This window comes from Nerophis ophidion, linkage group LG08, assembly GCF_033978795.1.
Source record: "Nerophis ophidion isolate RoL-2023_Sa linkage group LG08, RoL_Noph_v1.0, whole genome shotgun sequence".
Classification (NCBI taxonomy): Eukaryota; Metazoa; Chordata; class Actinopteri; order Syngnathiformes; family Syngnathidae; genus Nerophis; species Nerophis ophidion.
Genome location: NC_084618.1, coordinates 51,846,351 through 51,868,307, shown reverse-complemented (window position 1 = coordinate 51,868,307; position 21,957 = coordinate 51,846,351). Strand labels below are relative to the sequence as shown.

The 21,957-nt window shown below is 40.6% G+C and overlaps 1 protein-coding gene across 1 annotated transcript in view; it reads left to right on the top strand.

Annotated features, from left to right (window-relative positions):
• pkd1b (polycystic kidney disease 1b) overlaps positions 1–12,732 on the top strand; it is a 78,389-nt gene extending 65,657 nt beyond the window's left edge. The window contains exons 34-40 of the mRNA XM_061909825.1: positions 667–867; positions 958–1,126; positions 1,209–1,397; positions 2,663–2,822; positions 2,913–3,099; positions 6,032–6,143; positions 9,723–12,732. Of these exons, the coding sequence (XP_061765809.1) occupies positions 667–867; positions 958–1,126; positions 1,209–1,397; positions 2,663–2,822; positions 2,913–3,099; positions 6,032–6,143; positions 9,723–10,550 (1,846 nt within the window). The 3' untranslated portion in view covers positions 10,551–12,732. The remainder of the gene's footprint in view (positions 1–666; positions 868–957; positions 1,127–1,208; positions 1,398–2,662; positions 2,823–2,912; positions 3,100–6,031; positions 6,144–9,722) is intronic.
• Positions 12,733–21,957: the final 9,225 nt, after the last annotated feature.

Below are 21,957 nucleotides of genomic sequence, written 5' to 3'. Positions count from 1 at the left end.
ACACTGTACTGTGTGTCCCCATTATATTGCTGTTGTTTTATAATCCATCAGAAGATGAAATAAATAACAAACCAAATTATAGGATGTTATTAATGTAATTTGCAGAAAATAGCAGGCTGACCAAACGCTCAGCAGCATGACACGTATACAATAAAGAAGCTTGTGCAGCGACATAGATACAAGTACAGCACGTCATGTACGAATGATCAAAAGCATTTATTCGGGTAGGAATGTTACGTTACACCAACAACCTTTTTGGCAATCAAAGCATGATTGTATTAATCCACATTTTGTATCATTGCGCGCTCCCGCGGCAGGGGACACAAAATATTTCAGGGATACAAAATTTTGCACGATAATCGCGAGGTCGCGCACATAACTCACATAAATTGGTTGAGTTTGCATGAATTGGCACAAAATATCCTGGAGGGACTGCATTGTGGTGCATTGATTCTCAACTGAGTTTGTTCTTTCTGTCATTACTCATGCCTACTTCCACAGTCTTAAAATCATGCTATTTAAACACCGCAAGTTTTTAAAATGGAATAATATTACGATGTATTTTGAAGGCAGAATGTTTCATATAGTTTTTATATTGGAACTGTCTGTATTACTTTGCGCATTTTGTAAATTTTTTAATCGATCCCACTTTGTCACGCCATCTAGCTGGTTAGATGCAGAGCAGTGGATGAACACCACCTTGGTGAACCACGTGCACCACAACCCTTTGCTGCGCCTTGTTGGTTCGCCTCAGCTCCAGTATGTGCACACACCGGAATGGGCAGAGGTTATCAATTTGGGAAACAGCAGTGTGGTGACACAACGGGTTCTGGCTGACCTTCACAAGCGAGACTTTTACACTAAAAAGCAAGTGGATTTACAACGCCTTCTCTAAACAACACTATGTTTCTGTACAGTGTTTGACATTTGATGCTTGTTTATTTTTCGTACCTTCAGGTTTAAAACTATCTCTTTGGATCTCACACAATACCACAGAGAGTCTGGTTTATTTCTCTGTGTGTCAATTCAACTTGATTGGACGCAAAGAGTCACTTCCTCCCTCTCCATTCATCCACTCCTCGTTCCGTCATCCCATAAAGGCTTGGACCTTCATCTGGTTCTGACGGTAAACCCCCACCCTGCTGCATCTACTTCATAACCAATTCCAATTAATCAAGGTAATTTGACATCTGGGGTTCTCATCCCAGGTTCTCCTTCTCAGTTCTGCTCTCCTCATCTTGTTTGGAGAAGTGTGGTCCATGGCTACTGAGCGTGCTCAGTATCTGTGTGAAGGCAAACACTGGCTACAGCTGCTATTGGTGACATTGTCACTGGCGACGAGTGTCTTCCAACTCTGCTTTCTGTTTCAGGTCACCTCTTGTGTTTCCCAGGTATTAAAGTGCCTCAAAGTTTGTCATGGTCTTTTTGGAAGACCCTTTTCGGTTGCTACATGATTTATAAATAGTTGATTGTATGAGTTTGCTGTAGAACCCTGCCTTCAAGCCTACCTAGCACCTTTGGATTGGATTAAAACAGAAATAGGGAACTGATCAGACACTTGCTCAGGTCTTTTTTTTCCAGATAAATGGAAAAAAAAATCCCACATTCTAAATTTCCTGGATTAAAGTTATTTTTAGAACAACAAATACTGTTGTAGCAACGACTCAATTATACTCAGAATAACCCAATATATTTTCAAAGACTGTATTTTCTGACATAGTTAACGGATGTCCAGAATATTTTGTTCATGTTGTTTCTCCAAGTTACAGTAAAAATTTGGAGTATTTCTATTTTGCAGCACAGCTTTTTATTTCCATTAAAAGAGCTAAAAAAAAAAAAAAAGTAATCAGAGAAATACGTCCCGGGTAAAGTTGGTAAAAATAAATATATACTTTGACCATGGACTTAATTTGGGGGAGGACAGGTGGGACATATCCCCTGCAGTTTTTGTTCCGTGCACTTTTTAATGTGAACAAATAATGTTCCAAAATAATGTTCCGCTATTAAATGGAGACAAGTCAAACACTGGCGCCAGACGGAAAATAGATTGCATTTCTAGAGCTGCCTTCTCCGGCATAGCTCGGTTGGTAGAGTGGCCGTGCCAGCAACTTGAGGGTTGCAGGTTCGATTCCCGCTTGTGCCATCCTAGTCACCGCCGTTGTGTCCTTGGGCAAGACACTTTACCCACCTGCTCCCAGTGCCACCCACACTGGTTTGAATGTAACTTAGATATTGGGTGTCACTATGTAAAGCGCTTTGAGTCACTTGAGAAAAAGCGCTATATAAATATAATTCACTTCACTTCACTTCTTGCCAATGTGAGAATGATTGACAGCATACAGCAGCTGACCAATCAGCGAACACTGCCATAATCAACATACTGTATATACAGAAAGAACAAGGCCTGTTTGAATTTGACAGTAATCAACCATGCCCACTTGTAGTATTTGCGTACTGTAATGTGCATTTGATCATCCATCATTATTTAGCTGCGGTCCCAACCAGACAGCTTCATTAACTTCCATGGCCCTGCTCTGCTGACTCGGAGGTCTTCCCAATGTGCGGCTATCTTGCTTACTCTTCTGGTTTTAAAGGTAACGTCCAGCTGCAGTTCCCCATTACGCAAAGCAATACTTCAGCTTTACATTTTATCTTAAAACACACACTTCCATTGCTTTGTGTGCCAGCTGTTGGGAACCTTGAGATTTGTTCAGCGGTGGGTTATGATCATCAGAGTCCTGCAGAGAGCTTGGAAGGAGTTGTGGGTCTTAAAAATCCTCTTGCTGCTATTGATGCTGTTCTGTACACACCTCAGCAATACGGTAAAAAATAAAAATGAATGAAATGATCAAGGTATCAGTCAATCACATTTGACATTTCTGTGCTATGATTTCAGCTCTTCTCACGCTCAGTGGATGGGTTTCTGTCCATGCATCAGGCTTTGGTGTCATTGCTGTCCATTATGCGGGGCCGGATCAGCCTCCAAAGATTATGCATAGTCCACCCAGTCCTCGGGCCCCTCTATGGCCTATTGGTAATGGGGGCTGGTGTCTGGCTTTTGGCCAAACTCTTTGGGGCTGTACTCATCTGTGCATACAGGTACTTACACTTACCCATTAAATAACTCATCTGCATTTGACTTTATGATTGGTATGTACTACCACCATTTAAAGGCCTACTAAAATGAGATTTTCTTATTCAAACGGGGATAGCAGGTCTATTCTATGTGTCATACTTGATCATTTCGCGATATTGCCATATTTTTGCCGCCTTCCGCCCGATTGTAGCTGAGATAGGCGCCAGCGCCCCCCGCGACCCCAAAAGGGAATAAGCGGTAGAAAATGGATGGATGGATGGATTTAGTAGAGAACATCGACATTAACGTTCGCAACTTTTGGGCGCTAATAAAAAAAAGCCTTGCCTGTACCGGAAGTAGCAGACGATGTGCGTGTGACGTCACGGGTTGTGGAGTTCCTCACATCCTCTCATTGTTTACAATCATAGCCACCAGCAGCGAGAGCGATTCGGACCAAGAAAGCGATGATTTCCCCATTAATTTGAGCGAGGATGAAATATTTGTGGATGAGGATAGTGAGAGTGAAGGACTAGAAAAGAAAAAAAAAAGCGAGGGCAGTGGGAGATTCAGATGTTAATAGACACATTTACTAGGATAATTCTGGAACTTCCCTTATCTGCTTATTGTGTTACTAGTGTTTTAGTGAGATTATATGGTACCTGAAAGTCAGAGGGGTGTGGCCACGGGTGTGGTGACCGCCAGTGTCTCTGGTGGGAGGAGGTAAGAGAGTCAGTAGCTGCTGGAGGACACAAGCTCCGCTCATGTCTACGGTAAGAGCCGACTTATTACCACAATTTTCTCACCGAAACCTGCCGGTTGACATGTGGTAGAGAACCATGTTCGCGTGACTGCTCTGTTCCATAGTAAAGCTTCACCTTCGGGAATGTAAACAAGGAAACACCGGCTGTGTTTGTGTTGCTAAAGGCAGCTGCAATACACCGCTTCCCACCTACATATTTTTTCTTTGACTTCTCCATTATTAATTAAACAAATTGCAAAAGATTCAGCAACACAGAGGTCCAGAATACTGTGTAATTATGTGATGAAAAGAGACGACTTTTAGCCTTAAGGGTGCTGGAAGAACATGTCCGCTACAACCTGTGACGTCACGCGCACGCGTCATCATACGCGTCAACATTCCGCAACGTTTTCAACAGGATACATCGCGGGAAATTTAAAATTGCAATTTAGTAAACTAAACCGGCCGTATTGGCATGTGTTGCAATGTTAATATTTCATCATTGATGTATAAACTATCAGACTGCGTGGTCGGTAGTAGTGGGTTTCAGTAGGCCTTTAAACAAACAGTTTATTAAGTTGACCAAAAGTGGCAAACGCACAGCAACGTCCAAACTCAGCCCATCCATCCATAACTTTTTTACCGCTTGTCCCTTTTGGGGTCATGGGGGATGCTGGAGCCTATCTCAGCTGCATTCAGGCGGAAGGCGAGGTACACCCTGGACAAGTCGCCACCTCATCACAGGGCCAACACAGATAGACAGTTAAAATTCACACACACACTTAAGCCGATTTAGTTATGCCAATCAACCTATCCCCAGGTGCATGTCTTTGGAGGTTGGAGGAAGACGGAGTACCCGGAGGGAACCCACGCAGTCACGGGGAGAACATACTAACTCCACACAGAAAGGTCCCGAGCCCGGGACTGAACTCAGGACCGTATGAGGCCCTATAGTAATGTGAGGCACATGCACTAACCTCTGTTCCACCGTGCTGCCCTCCATACACAGCAATTATCCCAAAAACACATGAAACAGACAAATACTGCAAATTAAAAGTGCGGCAGTCACACAAACACTGCAAAATCAAAAACAAAAGCTAAAGAAAATGATTAAAAATGCCAAAAAATGCCAAAAAACACACAAACCCCACAAAACGACTGTATGAGTGAAATTCTGCAAGAGTTCATGAAACCAAGGAAGGTAGTCAGGCTACCACGGGCGCCAGATCTGAGGGATATCTCTCTTCAAAGACATAAGTCACTGTCTTAAAAACAGGAGCAAAACAATTGCCTGTAAAAACTGGTTACTATATAATACCTCAAATTATGACCAAGTGTTTGACAAAGACTTAAAACTTTCTTGCCGGCATGCTGCTTACGACTTTAAAGGCAGTTAACCCTCAGCTCGGACGCCCATGTCTTTGGAATGTTTGGATGTTCCTGTATGTTTGTCCCTGTCGGCCACCGTATGGTTTTATTCATTTTCATGGTGACTCCAGGAAATATACTTACAGTATGTAAAAGAGTGTCCAAAATCTGGCCCAGATCTAGCTTTTTATTGCATGCAGCATATTCTAAAAATAGAATTAAACGAACACAAAAAAAAGTTCAAATGCTAAATATTTGGCTCCTATTATACAAAACCGATATATTAGCATACAGTACCCTGACCGATATTAGAATGGTTTAAGATGTACATTTCCAGTAGCATAATAACATTTTTGTGTAAGTAAAATTTCCCCCAGCTTTTGTAGTCTATATCATCTGCGGACCAGCCTGGACACCTCTTATTTGGCTTTCGTGTTGATTTGTTTATGTTCAATTGTCTGTTCACTCCTGTTGACTTTTTAACATGTATACAACACTGTAGAGTAGAAAATTATTGTTTTAAAGAGCATTTTCTATTCTACTTTTGAAGCCTTTTTTTTGGTAAATTACATTTCTGGAACAAAGGCCATTTTTGTGATGTTGTCTCAAATTTCTGCAACTGTTCAGGCAAACACAAGTCATTTTCTGCAACATAGAAACCTAATTTTAAACTGTTCATCCCAACAATCAAACAGTAGAAGCAATTAAGGAATGCAAAACATAAACAATTAAATCAACAAGGTGATTACCAAAGCTGTAACATTTACAACAACAACAAACTTCCATGCTGTTCCTGTGATGTACTAACAAGATGTGTTCATTCTTGGCTCTCATTCTATCTTATTTAGGGCTGAAAAAGCAGACATTTATCGTCAATCAACAGAACCTCAAGATTATGAGATGGTCGAGTTCTTTATCAAAAGACTGAAGCTTTGGATTGGTCTTACAAAGGCGAAAGAAGTGAGTGTATTGCAATCCAGAACCTTGCTATTTGCAGACATTACTGTATGTTCCGAAACAGCGTAAAAAAACAAAATAATAGACGCACACATAAAAAATGTCTATTTCTGACACTGTAAGCCCTATAATATGCCTCATGCACGTATTGTATTGTATTAAACACATATATTGTGAAATGTATAGATGATTACTACTAACAAATAGTTGAGGAAGATGATAGCTAACAGATGGGTTCGATGTCAAAGGCAGCTTTTGGCTAGGTTAACAAAGTGCTGCAAATTAAAAGTGTTACAATTTACATAAACATTATGCAAAAACGCACACGAGCCCCAAAGTGAAATGTTTCACGGAATAAAACAATAATGGAAGCTCTCCTCCAATGTCGCCTCTTTAAAATCCACACTAATTGCATGTTGTAATTAAGATCATACTTCAAACCTCGCTGCACGTTTGGAGGTCACGTTATAACATAGTTGACGGTGAAAAGCTAGTGCTGCCTTTTACAGAATCATTACGTATATATGCCGTATTATTATGCTGTACATTTTGGGACTGATCTACTACAATCCAAGTAACAAGACAGTGCTAAATAGCGTGTGCAAACTATACAAAATTGCATGTACTGTTAGTGGGTGTGTTGCGTCTGGTCTATTAAGACTGCGTGATTGATAAGAAGTGCAAAAGGGAGAAATTCAATGAAAATATTAATTTCCCTCCACATTCATCTTATCACGCTCTCCAACCTGTGGTGTTTTGCAACGTTGTTGATCAAGCAGTACACAAATATACTATGTACCACCCTTTTTGCAATATAGAATTGCAATCTACAAAACAAAACATATTTTTAGCACGCTGAAGGTGCGCTTTTGGAGGCGCTGCGGTCTTGTGATGGTGCATCTGTTTCCAGATGCAAGCAAATGCATATTGAAAGATACATTTTAATAATATATCCTATGAACGAACACCATTAAAAACACACCCACATTTTTTAAACAAATAACATTAATTTGTTGTAATCAGACCAAAAGACATCTGGCATTATACATTGATATTGCTAAATAGACAATATGTCTTAATACATTATTTTCCGGACTATAGAGAGCACCGGTATATAAACCTCACCCACAAATTTTAGAAAAAATAAACATTTGCCATATATTAGCCAGGCCGCAGATATATACGTTATGAAATGAGTTATTTACACAGAAAGATTTAGTAAATGTTTGTTTACATATCTTAATTGTTTCCAAATGGTACCAGTAATACGGCAGTAAAACGGTTCATCAAACAAAACAGAAGTCATTGTCATGGACCCACTAGCTGCGGTAGCTAGCTCTCCAATCAGTTAAATGGACTCCATAAGTCCACGGTGACATTTTGGTGAATTTACTGAGGAATTTGTGTAACTGAAACAATACATAAAAGAATGCCATTGTAAGTCAGTAATACTAACACAGACGTTTGTAAACGTGTTAGCATATTAGCTAATTCTAATGACGCTCACTTGACTATATAAGGATAGTACATACAAATAAAACACTACTATCAAATGTAACGTTCAGTAAGAATGAATAGTTTTAGTTATATTGTAAAATTGACAAACGTTGCCAAGAGTGATGAATTAAGAAACCATACAGGTAGATACACTATGGATGAATATTAGACGGAACAGCACTTGTACTCTACGGTTTATGACAATGGACAGAAAGAAATACTGTACATGTGCAACTCGCATGCAGTGAGCAAACACGTCCAAAAGATGGCGCGATAGTACAAACAATAACACACCTTTTCAGTCTCTGTGGGTGTTTTATAAAAACTATGTTTTGTATACAAAACATTATGGTCGTTACATAATACAAATCCATCAATTAGCAGCACTATTTTATAAGCTGCTGGGTTCAAAGCATAGGACAAAGTAGCTGTTTATAGTCCGAAAAATATAGTAATTTTATTTTTAACATTCTAATTATGTTCACACACACAGAGACGTGTGTATTCTCTCCCTCTCAATTGTCTCTTCAGCAGCACAATCGCCCTCCTTCTCACAGCCTTGTCAGGCCTGCTAAATATTGCCAACAAAACTTACAGAGGCCGCAGAACAGTTTTAGTCTTGATTTCATATTCTCCTCCCAGTATTGTGGGCTTTCTTATAATCAGAATTTATTCTATTTATGCATGAAAACAGACACTCTGAATAGATTGCACTCTCTATTTTGATCCAGGGGGTTGTTAACATTTTTGACATCAGGGCCCAACTTTTGCACTACAGAGGGTCCCGGGGCCTACTCAAATATTAACACTGAATGGTCATGTTACTCTTGTATTTACTCATTTTTTATCATTATATTTAACCTACTTACAGTTTTCAATCTTATCAAATGAAACCATGTGTTAACCACAAACAGCATTATTTATTTAAAAACATAAACCTTAAGCTTTGTTCAGGCTGATGAGAAAAATGAGCACTGACCAAATATATTGCGAAGGAAGGGACTCATAGATAACTGACCAAAAATACATTTACATACCATTATGTTATGCTAAAATAAACAAAATTAATAAGAACATGTTTCTTGACTAAACTGTCAATATAATTAAAATACTAATTAAAATACAACTTCACCCCTTTAGTCAATTGTTTTGCACTTAAGAAACTTCTCTATGACTTTAGCTCCAGACTTTGGTTGAATCACATCTGAGTAAAACTGGGAAAAGCTATTTTATGGCGGCCCTCTATAATTAAAAAACACTGATTTAGGAGACGCAATCATCTGTGCACAACTTAGTAGATTTAGCTTTGCATTCACTATCATGTTTGCACGTGTTTTAACACTTGCAAACTTTTGATATATCAGGCCCCTAATATTTTACTATCACATATGTAATTTTTTGCGAATAGGCGAGGATTCAATTGATACATTAATGTATCCCCTAATACATGTGAGTCACTTCATATAAATCAGGTCAAACTCATTTTAGATTGAGGGCCACATGGAGAAAATCTACTCTCAAGTGGGCAGAATTGGTAAAATCAGGGCACAATAACTTAAAAATAAAGACAACTTCTGATTGTTTTCTTTATTTAAAAATAGAACAAGCACATTCTGAAAAAGTACAAATCATAATGTTGTTGGGTTTGTTTACACTTACATGTTGCGGTTAATAGTATTTTATTTTTATTTGTTGTTATTTACACTTTCTGAATAAACTATGTGATAATGTTCATCAGTCAACTCATTGGTGTTCAATCTATCAAGATAAAAAAATATATCAAAATCACTTTACAGTATGTTATTTATGTAATTTGATAATTTTCCCTCGACTGATGTACCAACATTGTGGGTTATTTTGTACATATGTAGCATCATCGACGAAGATACAAATAATTGACATTGCGACATCTAGTGGACACATTAAGAACAGCAATTTCTTTCATTCAAAAATTTCAGGTTAATTTTATACTCAGCAAACTGATCCCACGGGCCGGATAAGACCTGTTCACGGGCCTGATCCGGCCCTCAAGCCGTACGTTTGACACCCATGATGTAAATAGTGCTTGTTTCTTTTCCGTTCCAGTTCAGGCACAGGGTGAAGTTTGAAGGCATGGACGTTCCTCCTTCCAGGGCTTCCCAAGAATCCCGTCTCTCCTCTCTGTTTTCCTCCCCGCCGACTTCTCACTTGCCACGCTCGTCTCCTTCCTTCTCTTCACCTCGTCCGCTGTCATCATCGCTTTCTACCATGTCTGAAGACTCGACAATTTCTGAGCAAGGCTTTGACGTCCAGCCCTTCCTGGACCACCTGCTGCCATGCGTCAACGCCCTGCTGTCTCAGTTCGACCGCGTCACCCAGATAACTGAGGATGTTAACAACCTGGAGACTGAACTGGAGGAGGCTCTGACCAAGAGAAAGGAACATAAGAAAGAGAGAATTAATGACCAATTCCAAAAATCATCAAATCCAAAGGACCAGGAGGGTGACAGAAGGACGAAGGAAGTAAGACGCAGGAGGACAGGTCTGCTTTACCCTAGTCCACAAAAATCCCTTTCAACCATATTACCTTTCGCGCCTTCCACAATCCACTCCTCTCAAGTGTTCCCCCGCACACGCAGCTCACACTCCGAGTGTGAATCAGTGCGTTTCCAGTATAACGTGTGCTGCGAGACATCAGAAGCAAGTAAGTCTTCCGCTGAAAGCTCTGGTTTGGTCAGGTCCCCTAAAAGGAGAGCATGGCATTCTGGAAGCTCTCACTCGGCAGATGCAGCTCAAAGGTTGTGGCAAAAACAAGGTGGAGTGGCCTTCGCCTTCATCAGACCAAAGAGTGAAGAGGATGTACTGAGACGTATCAGTGACGGGGCCCCAAAAAAGAGGAAGGCTTGGATCGCTGAAGAACCAGAGGTGAAGTAATCATTTGTGATCTTTGTTAACTTCGCATTGCTACAAGTGGACTTCCACCAAATTTTAGAAAAGGTCTTTATCCGAATCTGAAGGATACATTGGAATTATGGATGTCCATTTTCCTGTTCAAATTTTGCGTGTTAGTCTGTTTAATTTTCAAGTTATAACATGTTCCTACACAATAAGAGTCATTGACACTCAGAAAACAGTTAAAGGGGAACATTATCACATTTTCAAAAGGGTTGAAAACAATAGAAATCAGTTCCCAGTGGCTTGTTTTATTTTTCGAAGTTTTTTTCAAAATTTTACATCTCCCGGAATATCCCTAAAAAAACCTTTAAAGTGCTCGATTTTCGCTATTTGCGATGCGACTGTCCATTTCCCTGTGACGTCATACAGTGCTGCGAATGTAAACAAACAATGGCGAATAGCACAGCAAGATATAGCGACATTAGCTCAGATTCAGACTCGGATTTCAGCGGCTTAAGCTATTCAACAGATTACACATGTATTGAAACAGATGGTCGGAGTATGGAGGCAGATAGCGAAAATGAATATGAAGAAGAAACTGAAGCTATTGAGCGAATAGCTATTGACGCTATTCGGCCATAGCATGGGTGTACCTAATGAAGTGGCCCATAGCATGGCTGCCTTATTAGCATCGCCGGTAAAATGTGCGGACCAAACGATCAGGACTTTCGCATCTTGTGACACTGGAGCAACTTAAATCCGTCGATTGGTAAGTGTTTGTTTCGCATTAATTGTGGGTATCTAGTTTCAAATGTACATACAGCTAGCGTAAATAGCATATTAGCATCGATTAGCGTAGCATGTTAGCATCGATTAGCTGGCAGTCACGCCGCAACCAAATATGTCTGATTAGCACATAAATCAATAACATCAACAAAACTCACCTTCGTGATTGTGTTGACTTTATCGTTGCTAATGCATCTGCAGGTTATCCATACATCTCTGTGCCATGTCTGCCTTAGCACCGCCGGTAAAATGTGAAGACACTCTGGCACATTCAATGGGGTCTGGCGGCAGATTTCTTGCCAGTGGTGCAACTTGAATCCATCCCTGTTAGTGTTGTTACACCCTCCGACAACACACTGCACGGCATGATGTATCCAAGGTTCCAAAAAATAGTCGGAAAAGCGGAAAATAACAGAGCTGAGACCCCGTGTTTGTAATGTGAAAACGGCGGCTGTATTACTTCGGTGACGTCACGTTCTGACGTCATTGCTACAAGACTGATAAACAGAAAGGCGTTTAATTCGCCAAAATTCACCCATTTAGAGTTCGGAAATCGGTTAAAGAAATACATTGTCTATTTTCTGCAACATCAAGGTATTTATTGACGCTTACTTAGGTCTGGTGATAATGTTCCCCTTTAAAAATGTTACCGTGTTTGAGCAGACCTCATTTTTGGAATGTGATCCAAAAAACAACTACTGGAAGATGCTTGGTAGGATACATTGCGTCAATTAATTTTAGTTTTGCATGCAGTCCTCATAGCGTTTAGCAAAATGGTAATGGGAATGGATTATCCATCCATCCATCCATCCATTTTTCTACCGCTTTTTCCCTTCGGGTCTGCAAGGGGCGCTGGAGCCTATTTCAGCTACAATCAGGCGGAAGGCGGGGTACACGTCATTGCAGGGCCAACACAGATAGACAGACAACATTCACACACTAGGGCCAATTTAGTGTTGCCAATCAACCTATCCCCAGGTGCATGTCTTTGGAGATGGGAAGAAGCCGGAGTACCCGGAGGGAACCCTGGGTTAGTTCATCTGAAACATGCTGAATTAGGTAACATTAAGAAATGTCTTATATTTACATTTGCACAATTCAATATGTCCGAAAAGGAGTAGGAAGAAGCAGATTTTAGCCCTGTCTGATAGAGTTTTGAAAAAAACCTGATAGCTTGTTTACTACCTGTGTTCTTGTGCGTAATATGTTCACATATTACCGTGTTCTAGTGTGGAAAGGAAACAATAACATGTGATAGTAAAGTTCATTGTCGGCATTGAAATTAATATATACAGGAGTAAAAACTGTTTGCTTGTTAGCGATTGTTATTAAAGTTCAACACTTACTTTTCCATATATCCATGCATACAGTTTAAAGCTGACAAAACACAGGCATTTTTCAGCAGAATAAAGACAAGAGATCACATGGTCTCGAATGAGAACAAAAACGAGTTGTTGTTTTTTCACATCACTTTCCATACATATTTATTAAGGGCTTGGTATTAAAATGTAAAAATATTGGAAAATTAAGTATAGTCAAGCCAGACTGAAAATAAACAACAGATATAAAATAATATGTATTACAAGAATAAAGGAATTTAATTTAATTTATGAAAAATAAGTTTTTACAATGACATAAGTTGCAACATTGGTCAATTTCATCCTTCCAATAACTGCTTGTCCAATTTGAATTACATGACATATGCACATACGGTTTTAAATACACAATTATAATGAACCCACATAGAAAGCCTGTCCGTGATTCTGACATGCTGACTATTGGGTTAAGGTGCAGCCATGTTTTTCATGCAATATATTTATTTTTCATGTAAAATTGTGAAGTACACCTATTTTCTTCAAATGTAAAAAAAATATTAAATAAAAAAAAAAAAATCCCAATTTGGGCCTCCAGAACACGGGTGTCAAACTCATGTTGACCATGGGCCACATCACAATTACAGCTGCTTTCAGAGGGCCACTTATATTTGGGAAACCATAAAAAGGTATAATGGCTTCATTAAATTAATTTGTCAGGTTTCATGTGTCGGGTAAACCGTGTAGAACGGAGCCATATGAATACCCTTACTACGGTACTGTAGAATTAATTCAAAAAAATGTTTCGATGACAAAGAAAATACTTGGTATAATTTGTTGCATTTAAAAAAGAATTAAAAATATCTGCTGTTAAAATTGAAATACAGGAATTTAGGAAAGATGAATTGCCTTATAGACAAACTTTATTTACAGCCCTTAGCAGGCCACATAAAATGTTGATGTGGTCGTCCAAATGTGGCATCCAGCAATGCCAGCACTCCATTAAAGGATTTAAAGGACTACAAGGACATCAAAGGACTCCAAAGAACATCACAGGACTTTAAAGGCCCTCTCCATCCAACAGGAGGATGTACGCCGGCAGTTCTTGAAGCTGAACACACGGAAGGCCCCCGGGCCGGATAGTGTCTCCCCCCTCCACCCTCAGACACTGCGCGGATCAGTTGGCTCCTGTCTTCACTGACATTTTTAACACCTCTCTGGAGCTATGCCGCGTGCCGTCCTGCTTTAAGACCTCCACCATTGTCCCTGTCCCCAAGAAAGCACGGATCACAGGACTCAATGACTACAGGCCGGTTGCGCAGATGTCTGTGGTCATGAAGTCCTTTGAGCGCTTGGTCCTGCCCCACCTCAAGGACATCACCGCCGCCCTCCTGTACCCACTGTAGTTCGCCGACAGAGCCAACAGGTTTGTGGATGATCAATCAATCAATCAATGTTTACTTATATAGCCCTAAATCACTAGTGTCTCAAAGGGCTGCACAAACCACCACGACATCCTCGGTAGGCCCACATAAGGGCAAGGAAAACTCACACCCAGTGGGACATTGGTGACAATAATGACCCAGTGGGACGTCGGTGACAATGATGACTATGAGAACCTTAGAGAGGAGGAAAGCAATGGATGTCGAGCGGATCTAAGACACAGCAGCGAGAGTCCCGTTCACAGCGGAGCCAGCAGGAAACCATCCCAAGCGTAGGCGGACCAGCAGCGCAGAGATGTCCCCAGCCGATACACAGGCGAGCAGTACATGGCCACCGGATCGGACCGGACCCCCTCCACACGGGAGAGTGGGACATAGAAGAAAAAGAAAAGAAACGGCAGATCAACTGGTCTAAAAAGGGAGTCTATTTAAAGGCTAGAGTATACAAATGAGTTTTAAGGTTAGACTTAAATGCTTCTACTGAGGTGGCATCGCGAACTGTTACCGGGAGGGCATTCCAGAGTACTGGAGCCCGAACGGAAAATGCTCTATAGCCCGCAGACTTTTTTTGGGCTTTGGGAATCACTAATAAGCCGGAGTCCTTTGAACGCAGATTTCTTGCCGGGACATATGGTACAATACAATCGGCAAGATAAGATGGAGCTAGACCGTGTAGTATTTTATACGTAAGTAGTAAAACCTTAAAGTCACATCTTAAGTGCACAGGAAGCCAGTGCAGGTGAGCCAGTACAGGCGTAATGTGATCAAACTTTCTTGTTCTTGTCAAAAGTCTAGCAGCCGCATTTTGTACCAACTGTAATCTTTTAATGCTAGACATGGGGAGACCCGAAAATAATACGTTACAGTAGTCGAGGCGAGACGTAACAAACGCATGGATAATGATCTCAGCGTCTTTAATGGACAGAATGGAGCGAATTTTAGCGATATTACGGAGATGAAAGAAGGCCGTTTTAGTAACGCTTTTAATGTGTGCCTCAAAGGAGAGAGTTGGGTCGAAGATAATACCCAGATTCTTTACCGTGTCGCCTTGTTTAATTGTTTGGTTGTCAAATGTTAGAGTTGTATTATTAAATAGAGTTCGGTGTCTAGCAGGACCGATAATCAGCATTTCCGTTTTTTTGGCGTTGAGTTGCAAAAAGTTAGCGGACATCCATTGTTTAATTTCATTAAGACACGCCTCCAGCTGACTACAATCCGGCGTGTTGGTCAGCTTTAGGGGCATGTAGAGTTGGGTGTCATCAGCATAACAGTGAAAGCTAATACTGTATTTGCGTATGATGTCACCTAGCGGCAGCATGTAGATGCTGAAGAGTGCAGGGCCAAGGACCGAACCCTGGGGAACTCCACACGTTACCTTAACGTAGTCCGAGGTCACATTCTTATGGCAGACACACTGCATCCTATCAGTAAGATAAGAGTTAAACCAAGACAGGGCTAAGTCTGACATACCAATTCGTGTTTTGATACGTTCTAATAAAATATTATGATCGACGGTATCGAAAGCAGCGCTAAGATCGAGGAGCAGCAACATAGATGACGCATCAGAATCCATCGTTAGCAATAGATCATTAGTCATTTTTGCGAGGGCTGTCTCCGTGGAGTGATTTGCCCTGAAACCGGATTGAAAGGTTTCACATTGCTTGTTAGACGCTAAGTGTTCATTTAACTGCTCCGCAACAATTTTTTCAAGGATTTTTGAAATAAAGGGAAGGTGAGACACCGGTCGGTAATTTAACATGAGGTCAGGATCGAGGTTAGGTCTTTTAAGAAGAGGATGAATAACCGCTTTTTTGAATGCTAGGGGAACAGTGCCCGAGGAGAGTGATAAGTTTATAATATTTAGCACTGATGGACCTAATAATACAAAGAGCTCCTTGATCAGTTTCCCAGGAAGAGGGTCAAGTAAACATGTTGTCTGTTTTATTCCATTTACACGTTGTAACAATTCCTCTAATGTTATTTCCTCAAAACGAGAGAAACTATTTTGGAGGGCAGTATTCGCCGTATATACAATCGTGTCAGTGTTAATAGAACCCCGTTGTAGCTGGGACGCATTGTCTTTAATCTCCTTTCTAATGACTTCAATTTTCTTACTAAAGAATTGCATAAAGTCATCAGCTGAGTGGGTTGAGCTACTGGAAGGAGTCCCTTGTTGGGTTAGCGATGCTACCGTACTAAACAAAAATTTAGGATCGTTTTTATTACGGTGGATGAGATTTGAGTAATATTTAGCTTTAGCTAAGGTAAGCATGCGTTTATAAGTTATTAAACCATCACTCCATGCTTGATGGTGCACCTCAAGTTTAGTCGTGCGCCATTTGCGTTCCAGCTTTCTACATAATAATTTCTGAGCTCTAGTTTCTTCTGTAAACCACGGGGTGCGCTTTTTTGGAGCCTTTTTTAACTTTAGCGGTGCTATGTTATCAATGGTTTCGCGCAGGGCGTCGTTAAAGTTGTTAGTGAGGTTATCAATAGAGCCCACATACTTTGGGAATGGTGCCATTACCGAGGGCAGTAGGTCAGCAAGAGTTGTCGTTGTGGCCGTATTAATGTTGCGGCTGCTATAGCAGTTATTATTATTATTAGTTTGACGAACATGCGTCTGAACCTCGAATTTTATAAGGTAATGATCAGACAATACTTTAGTATACGGGAGTATCGTAACTTTGGAAACGGTGATGCCCCTGACAAGCACTAGGTCTATCGTATTACCGTTGCGATGCGTGGGTTCATTTATTATTTGTGTGAGACCACAGCTATCAATTACAGTCTGGAGCGCTACGCACGGTGGGTCCGATGGGGTATTCATATGGATATTAAAGTCCCCCATTATGATTATATTATCGGCGTGTGTCACTAGATCAGCAACGAACTCTGAGAATTCATTAATAAAGTCCGAATAGGGCCCTGGGGGGCGGTAGATAACAGCCAGGTGTAGAGGCAGCGGTGTGACAGACCTCATAGTAAGCACCTCAAACGATTTATATTTATTATTTATGTTAGGACTAAGGTTAAAGTTTTCGTTGTATATTAGTGCAACCCCCGCACCCCTTTTGAGCGGACGGGCAATATGCGCATGTGTAAAGTTAGGAGGACATGCCTCATTTAGCGCAAAAAAGTCGTTTGGTTTAAGCCAGGTTTCGCTGAGACCGATGACGTTAAGATTGTTGTCTCTGATAATATCATTAACTAACAACGTTTTAGGAGACAATGATCTTATGTTTAAAAAACCTATATTATAGGTAGTGGGCTGTTTTAGGGAGTTTTTGATCAAATTATCCGTACTAACAATATTAATAATGTTGTGTTTATTATGCCCAGTGCATTTAGTATAGTTACGACCATATCTAGGAATTGATACGACAGGAATTTTCCGATTGTTTGATTGTTGCTTTGATAAACTGCACGCATCATGGTTAGCCACCTCAGTAACGGGGATTTTCCGATTGTTTGTTTGTTGCTTTGATAAACTGCACGCATCATAGTTAGCCACCTCAGTAAAACACATGTCCAACTCTGAAACACTCAAAGCAGAAAAAACTTGTTCTAATTTAACTGACTCCTTACCCAGACCAGTAGTCTCGCATTTTCCATCTAAATCCGTCTTCGGGATGGAGGAAAGTGGTGTTCTGTGGGGATTAGCCTTCTGCTTTGTTTTTAGCCCCGCTCGGCATCCGCGTTTCCGATCACACCGCTGGCGTCTGCTCCGTAGACGGCCCCCGCTGCTACTAGACTCCCCTGCTTCACAGGCCGCTGGATGTAGCCGCCGATGTATTCCCATGCTAGTTAGCAAGTCTAGCACGCAAGTGTCTATCGGTCCAAAACGGCCCGATATGTCCACATCCAGAAGTGTCTGGCGGTCGTACGTGATCACGGAGTGACCACGATGTGAGCCAGCCATAAAGTTTGTGGAATTGTCCGGTATTTCTGCCAAATGTTCCATCTTTAGCAGGAGCTCCTCGAGAGCGCAGCCCGTCCGGGCGCCGCCATCTTGGAATGATGCAGTGAACCTGGCCCTCCACTTCATCCTGGAGCATCTGTACTCCCCAGGAACCTATGCGAAGATTATTTTTGTGGACTTTAGCTCTGCCTTCAAAACATCCTCCCTGGACAGCTACAAGACAAGCTCTACCAGTTCAGCATGCCCGACTCCCTCTGCAGTTGGATCTATGACTTCCTGACAGACCGAAGACAGCACATGTGGCTGGGGAACATTGTCTCAGACAGTCGAACCACTAACACTGGTACTCCTCAGGGCTGTGTACTTTCCCCCTGGCTCTTCTCCCTTTATACAAATGCTGCACCTCCAGTCACCAGTCGGTAAAGCTGCTGACGGCGGCAATGAGTCCGCCTACAGGAGAGAGGTGGACCGGCTGGCGTCCTGGTGCAGCCTCAACAACCTGTAGCTGAACGCCCAGACAACAGTGGAGATAATCATGGACTTCAGGAAAGTCACAGCCCCACCATCCCCCCTCACCATGATTGACTCTCCCACCCCCGTCTCCATTGTGGACTCCTTCCGTTTCTTGGGCACCACCATTACCCAAGACCTCAAGTGGAAGGCGACCATCAGCTCCCTCATCAAGAAGGCCCAGCAGAGGATGTACTCCCTGCGGCAGCTAAGGAAACTTAGTTGCCGACCAAAATGCTGGAGCAGTTTTATTCAGCCATCATAGAGTCCATCCTTACCTCCTCCATCACCGTGTGGTTCTCCGGCGCCACAGTCCAGGATAAGTATCGACTGCAGCCCATGGTACGTGCTACTGAGAAGGTGATTGGCTGCAAGCTCCCATCCCTCCAGGACCTGTTCTCCTCCAGGACCAGGAGGCGTGTGGGTCAGATAACAGCTGAATCTTGTCACCCTGGGCACAAACTATTCTCCGCTCTCCCCTCAGGCAGGAGACTACGGTCCATTCAGACCCACACCTCCTGCCACATGAACAGTTATTTTCCCCTCGGCCATCAGACACATGAACTAGAACAAGATCTGATAGCTGCTCATCTTATTACCTATTCTGTCTAATATGTTTTCTATGTTGCACAATTGCACCAAGAACAATTCCTAGTTTGTGAAACCGTTCTCAAACAATGGCAATAAAAACTATTCTGATTCTGATTGAGTTTAAAACCTGTGCTGTATACAGGGGTCTTCATTTTTTTCTTGCCAAGGATTCCAAAACTAATAGAGGGATAGAGATGGTACGCACTAATTATGTTTTGTAAAAACTTGTGTTTTAAATAAACTGGTCCTAAAGGTACCTTGTTATTGTGCAATCCTAATATTTTCAAATAATATTGTATAGCACCACTAACAGCTATTTGGCAACTAGAACGCTAATCGCTAGCTGACAACTGACACGCTAGTCGCTAGCTGACAACTAGAACGTAATTAGCAAGCTGGCAACTCGAGCCCTAATTGCAAGATATCTTAAATGCTAACATAAATACTGTACATTAATAAAATTGTTGGATCAGTGTTAATGTGCATTTGAAAACATTTTAATTTGTGGAAAAATTGTGATTCGCTGGCTCCATCTCGTGGTGCACCAAATAATTACTTGGTTAAAGTACAGTCTTTTATTTTCCTATATTTAAACACAGTGTTACTATTCAGACTGTGTGTAATGTTACAGTGGCCAAAAATCTTGAATACACTTGTTAAGTAAAAGCTCTGCTTTTTTTTTTTTTTAATTGAAAACTTAGGCCTACTTTGCTACTGTATTTTATTGTTGGTCATTATAGTGGTACTTGGAGAGCGAAGTTTTTTTCTGAGGTGATACTTGGTGAAAAAAGTTTGAGAACCACTGGTGTGGGGAATATAAAATAATACTTAAAATAAAGTCATGGACTCACATTGAAGACCACTGCTCTAGAACAAAGCTTAAAATATATAATAATACAGGTTAATCCGTATAAAAAAATAATGATTTTATTGATACATAGTATTAAACATAATTAATATTACTAAATAACACAATATTTAATGTTGTATTCCCAACTATTCAATATGACTTGACTATCGCGGCTCGAGCTACTGCATACGTAAAACAATGGATATTCCATTTGATTTTTTTATTTATTGTTGGTTAGTTTTAGACATCCTATACACTGTACATCCTGTATAGTCAACATAACATTTTTTTTCATATACCTTTAGAAAGTTCAACATTTACAAACATATGAAAATATTAAGTAAGAAGGACAATTGAAACAAGTAAAATAGAATCCCCTGATTCTAACCTGCGAAACACGCTTGTAGGATGATAAAGCCTCTTGTGTTTTTTTTCCCGACCTATTGTGTGTAAATATATATATATATATATATATATATATATATATATATATATATATAAATAATGTATATAGTTATAGGCTCACACATTTTTTTTCAAATTTGGAGCATAGCGTTGTAGTTTTCACAGCGTTTTGGTTGCTCTAGGTCAAGGGTCGGCAACCCAAAATGTTGAAAGAGCCATATTGGACAAAAAATGCAAAAACAAATCTGTCTGGAGCCGCAAAACAAATTTAAAAGCCATATTACATACAGATAGTGTGTCATGAGATATACATTTAATTAGGAGGACTTAAAGGAAACTAAATGAGCTCAAATATAGCTACAAATGAGGCATAATTATGCAATGTGTACATATAGCTAGCCTAAATAGCATGTTATCATCAATTAGCTTGCAGTCATGCAGGGACCAAATATGTCCGATTAGCATTCCACACAAGTCAATAACATCAACAAAACTCACCTTTGTGCATTCACGCACAACATTAAAAGTTTGGTTGACAAAATGAAACAGAAAAAGAAGTAGCGTAAAACACGTCCTAAAAATCTGAGAAAGTTTTACATGTAAACAAACCACAGTGAGTTTAAAGACCGCCAAAATTAGTAGGACGAAACGGCGCTCGCCAAATACTTGAATTAGTGAAGCATGTTTAATACAAACATTGTGCTTTATAAAAAATTAAGGAGGTTTGTGTCATGTTTTTCCTCTTACAGAAACCATATTAAAGGCCTACTGAAAGGAGATTTTATTATATAAACGGGGATAGCAGGTCCATTCTATGTGTCATACTTGATCATTTTGCGATATTGCCATATTTTTGCTAAAAGGATTTTGTTGAGAACATCGACAATAAAGTTCGCAACTTTTGGTGCTGATAAAAAAGCCTCACCTTTACCGGAAGTCGCAGACGATGACGTCACAAGGGGGAGGGCTCCTCACATCCTCATATTGTTTTTAATGGGAGCCACCAACAGCAAGAGCTATTCGGACCGAGAAAACAACAATTTCCCCATTAATTTGAGCGAGGATGAAAGATTCGTGGATGATGATATTGATAGCAAAGGACTACAAAAAAAAATAATACAATAAAATAAAAAGCGATCGCTCCGGGCGGCAGCTGTGTGAGTGTTTCAGATGTAATTAGACATATTTACTATGATAATTCTGGAAGATCCCTTATCTTCTTATTGTTTTAATAGTGTTTTAGTGAGATTGTAAAGACATACCTCAAGGACGGATGGCTGCGGTGAACACGCAGTGTCTCAGAGAGAAGCCGAGGAGCCAAGCTCACAGCTGCCTTTTAAACAGCTACTGCAGGAGGACGAATAATCCAATGATGTCTCCGGTAAGATATATATCACAATTTTCCCATCCAAAAACATGCTGGTTGACGAAGAAAAACATGTTCGCTTGACCGCTCTGTGTTAAAAACAAAAAAACACTGTCTGTGTCTCGGGGCTAAAGACAGCTGCAATACACCGCTTTCCACCAACAGAATTGTTCTTTATAGTCTCCATTATTAAATGAACAGATTGCAAAAGATTCAGCAACACAGATGTCCAAATTAATGTGTAATTATGCGATGAAAAGA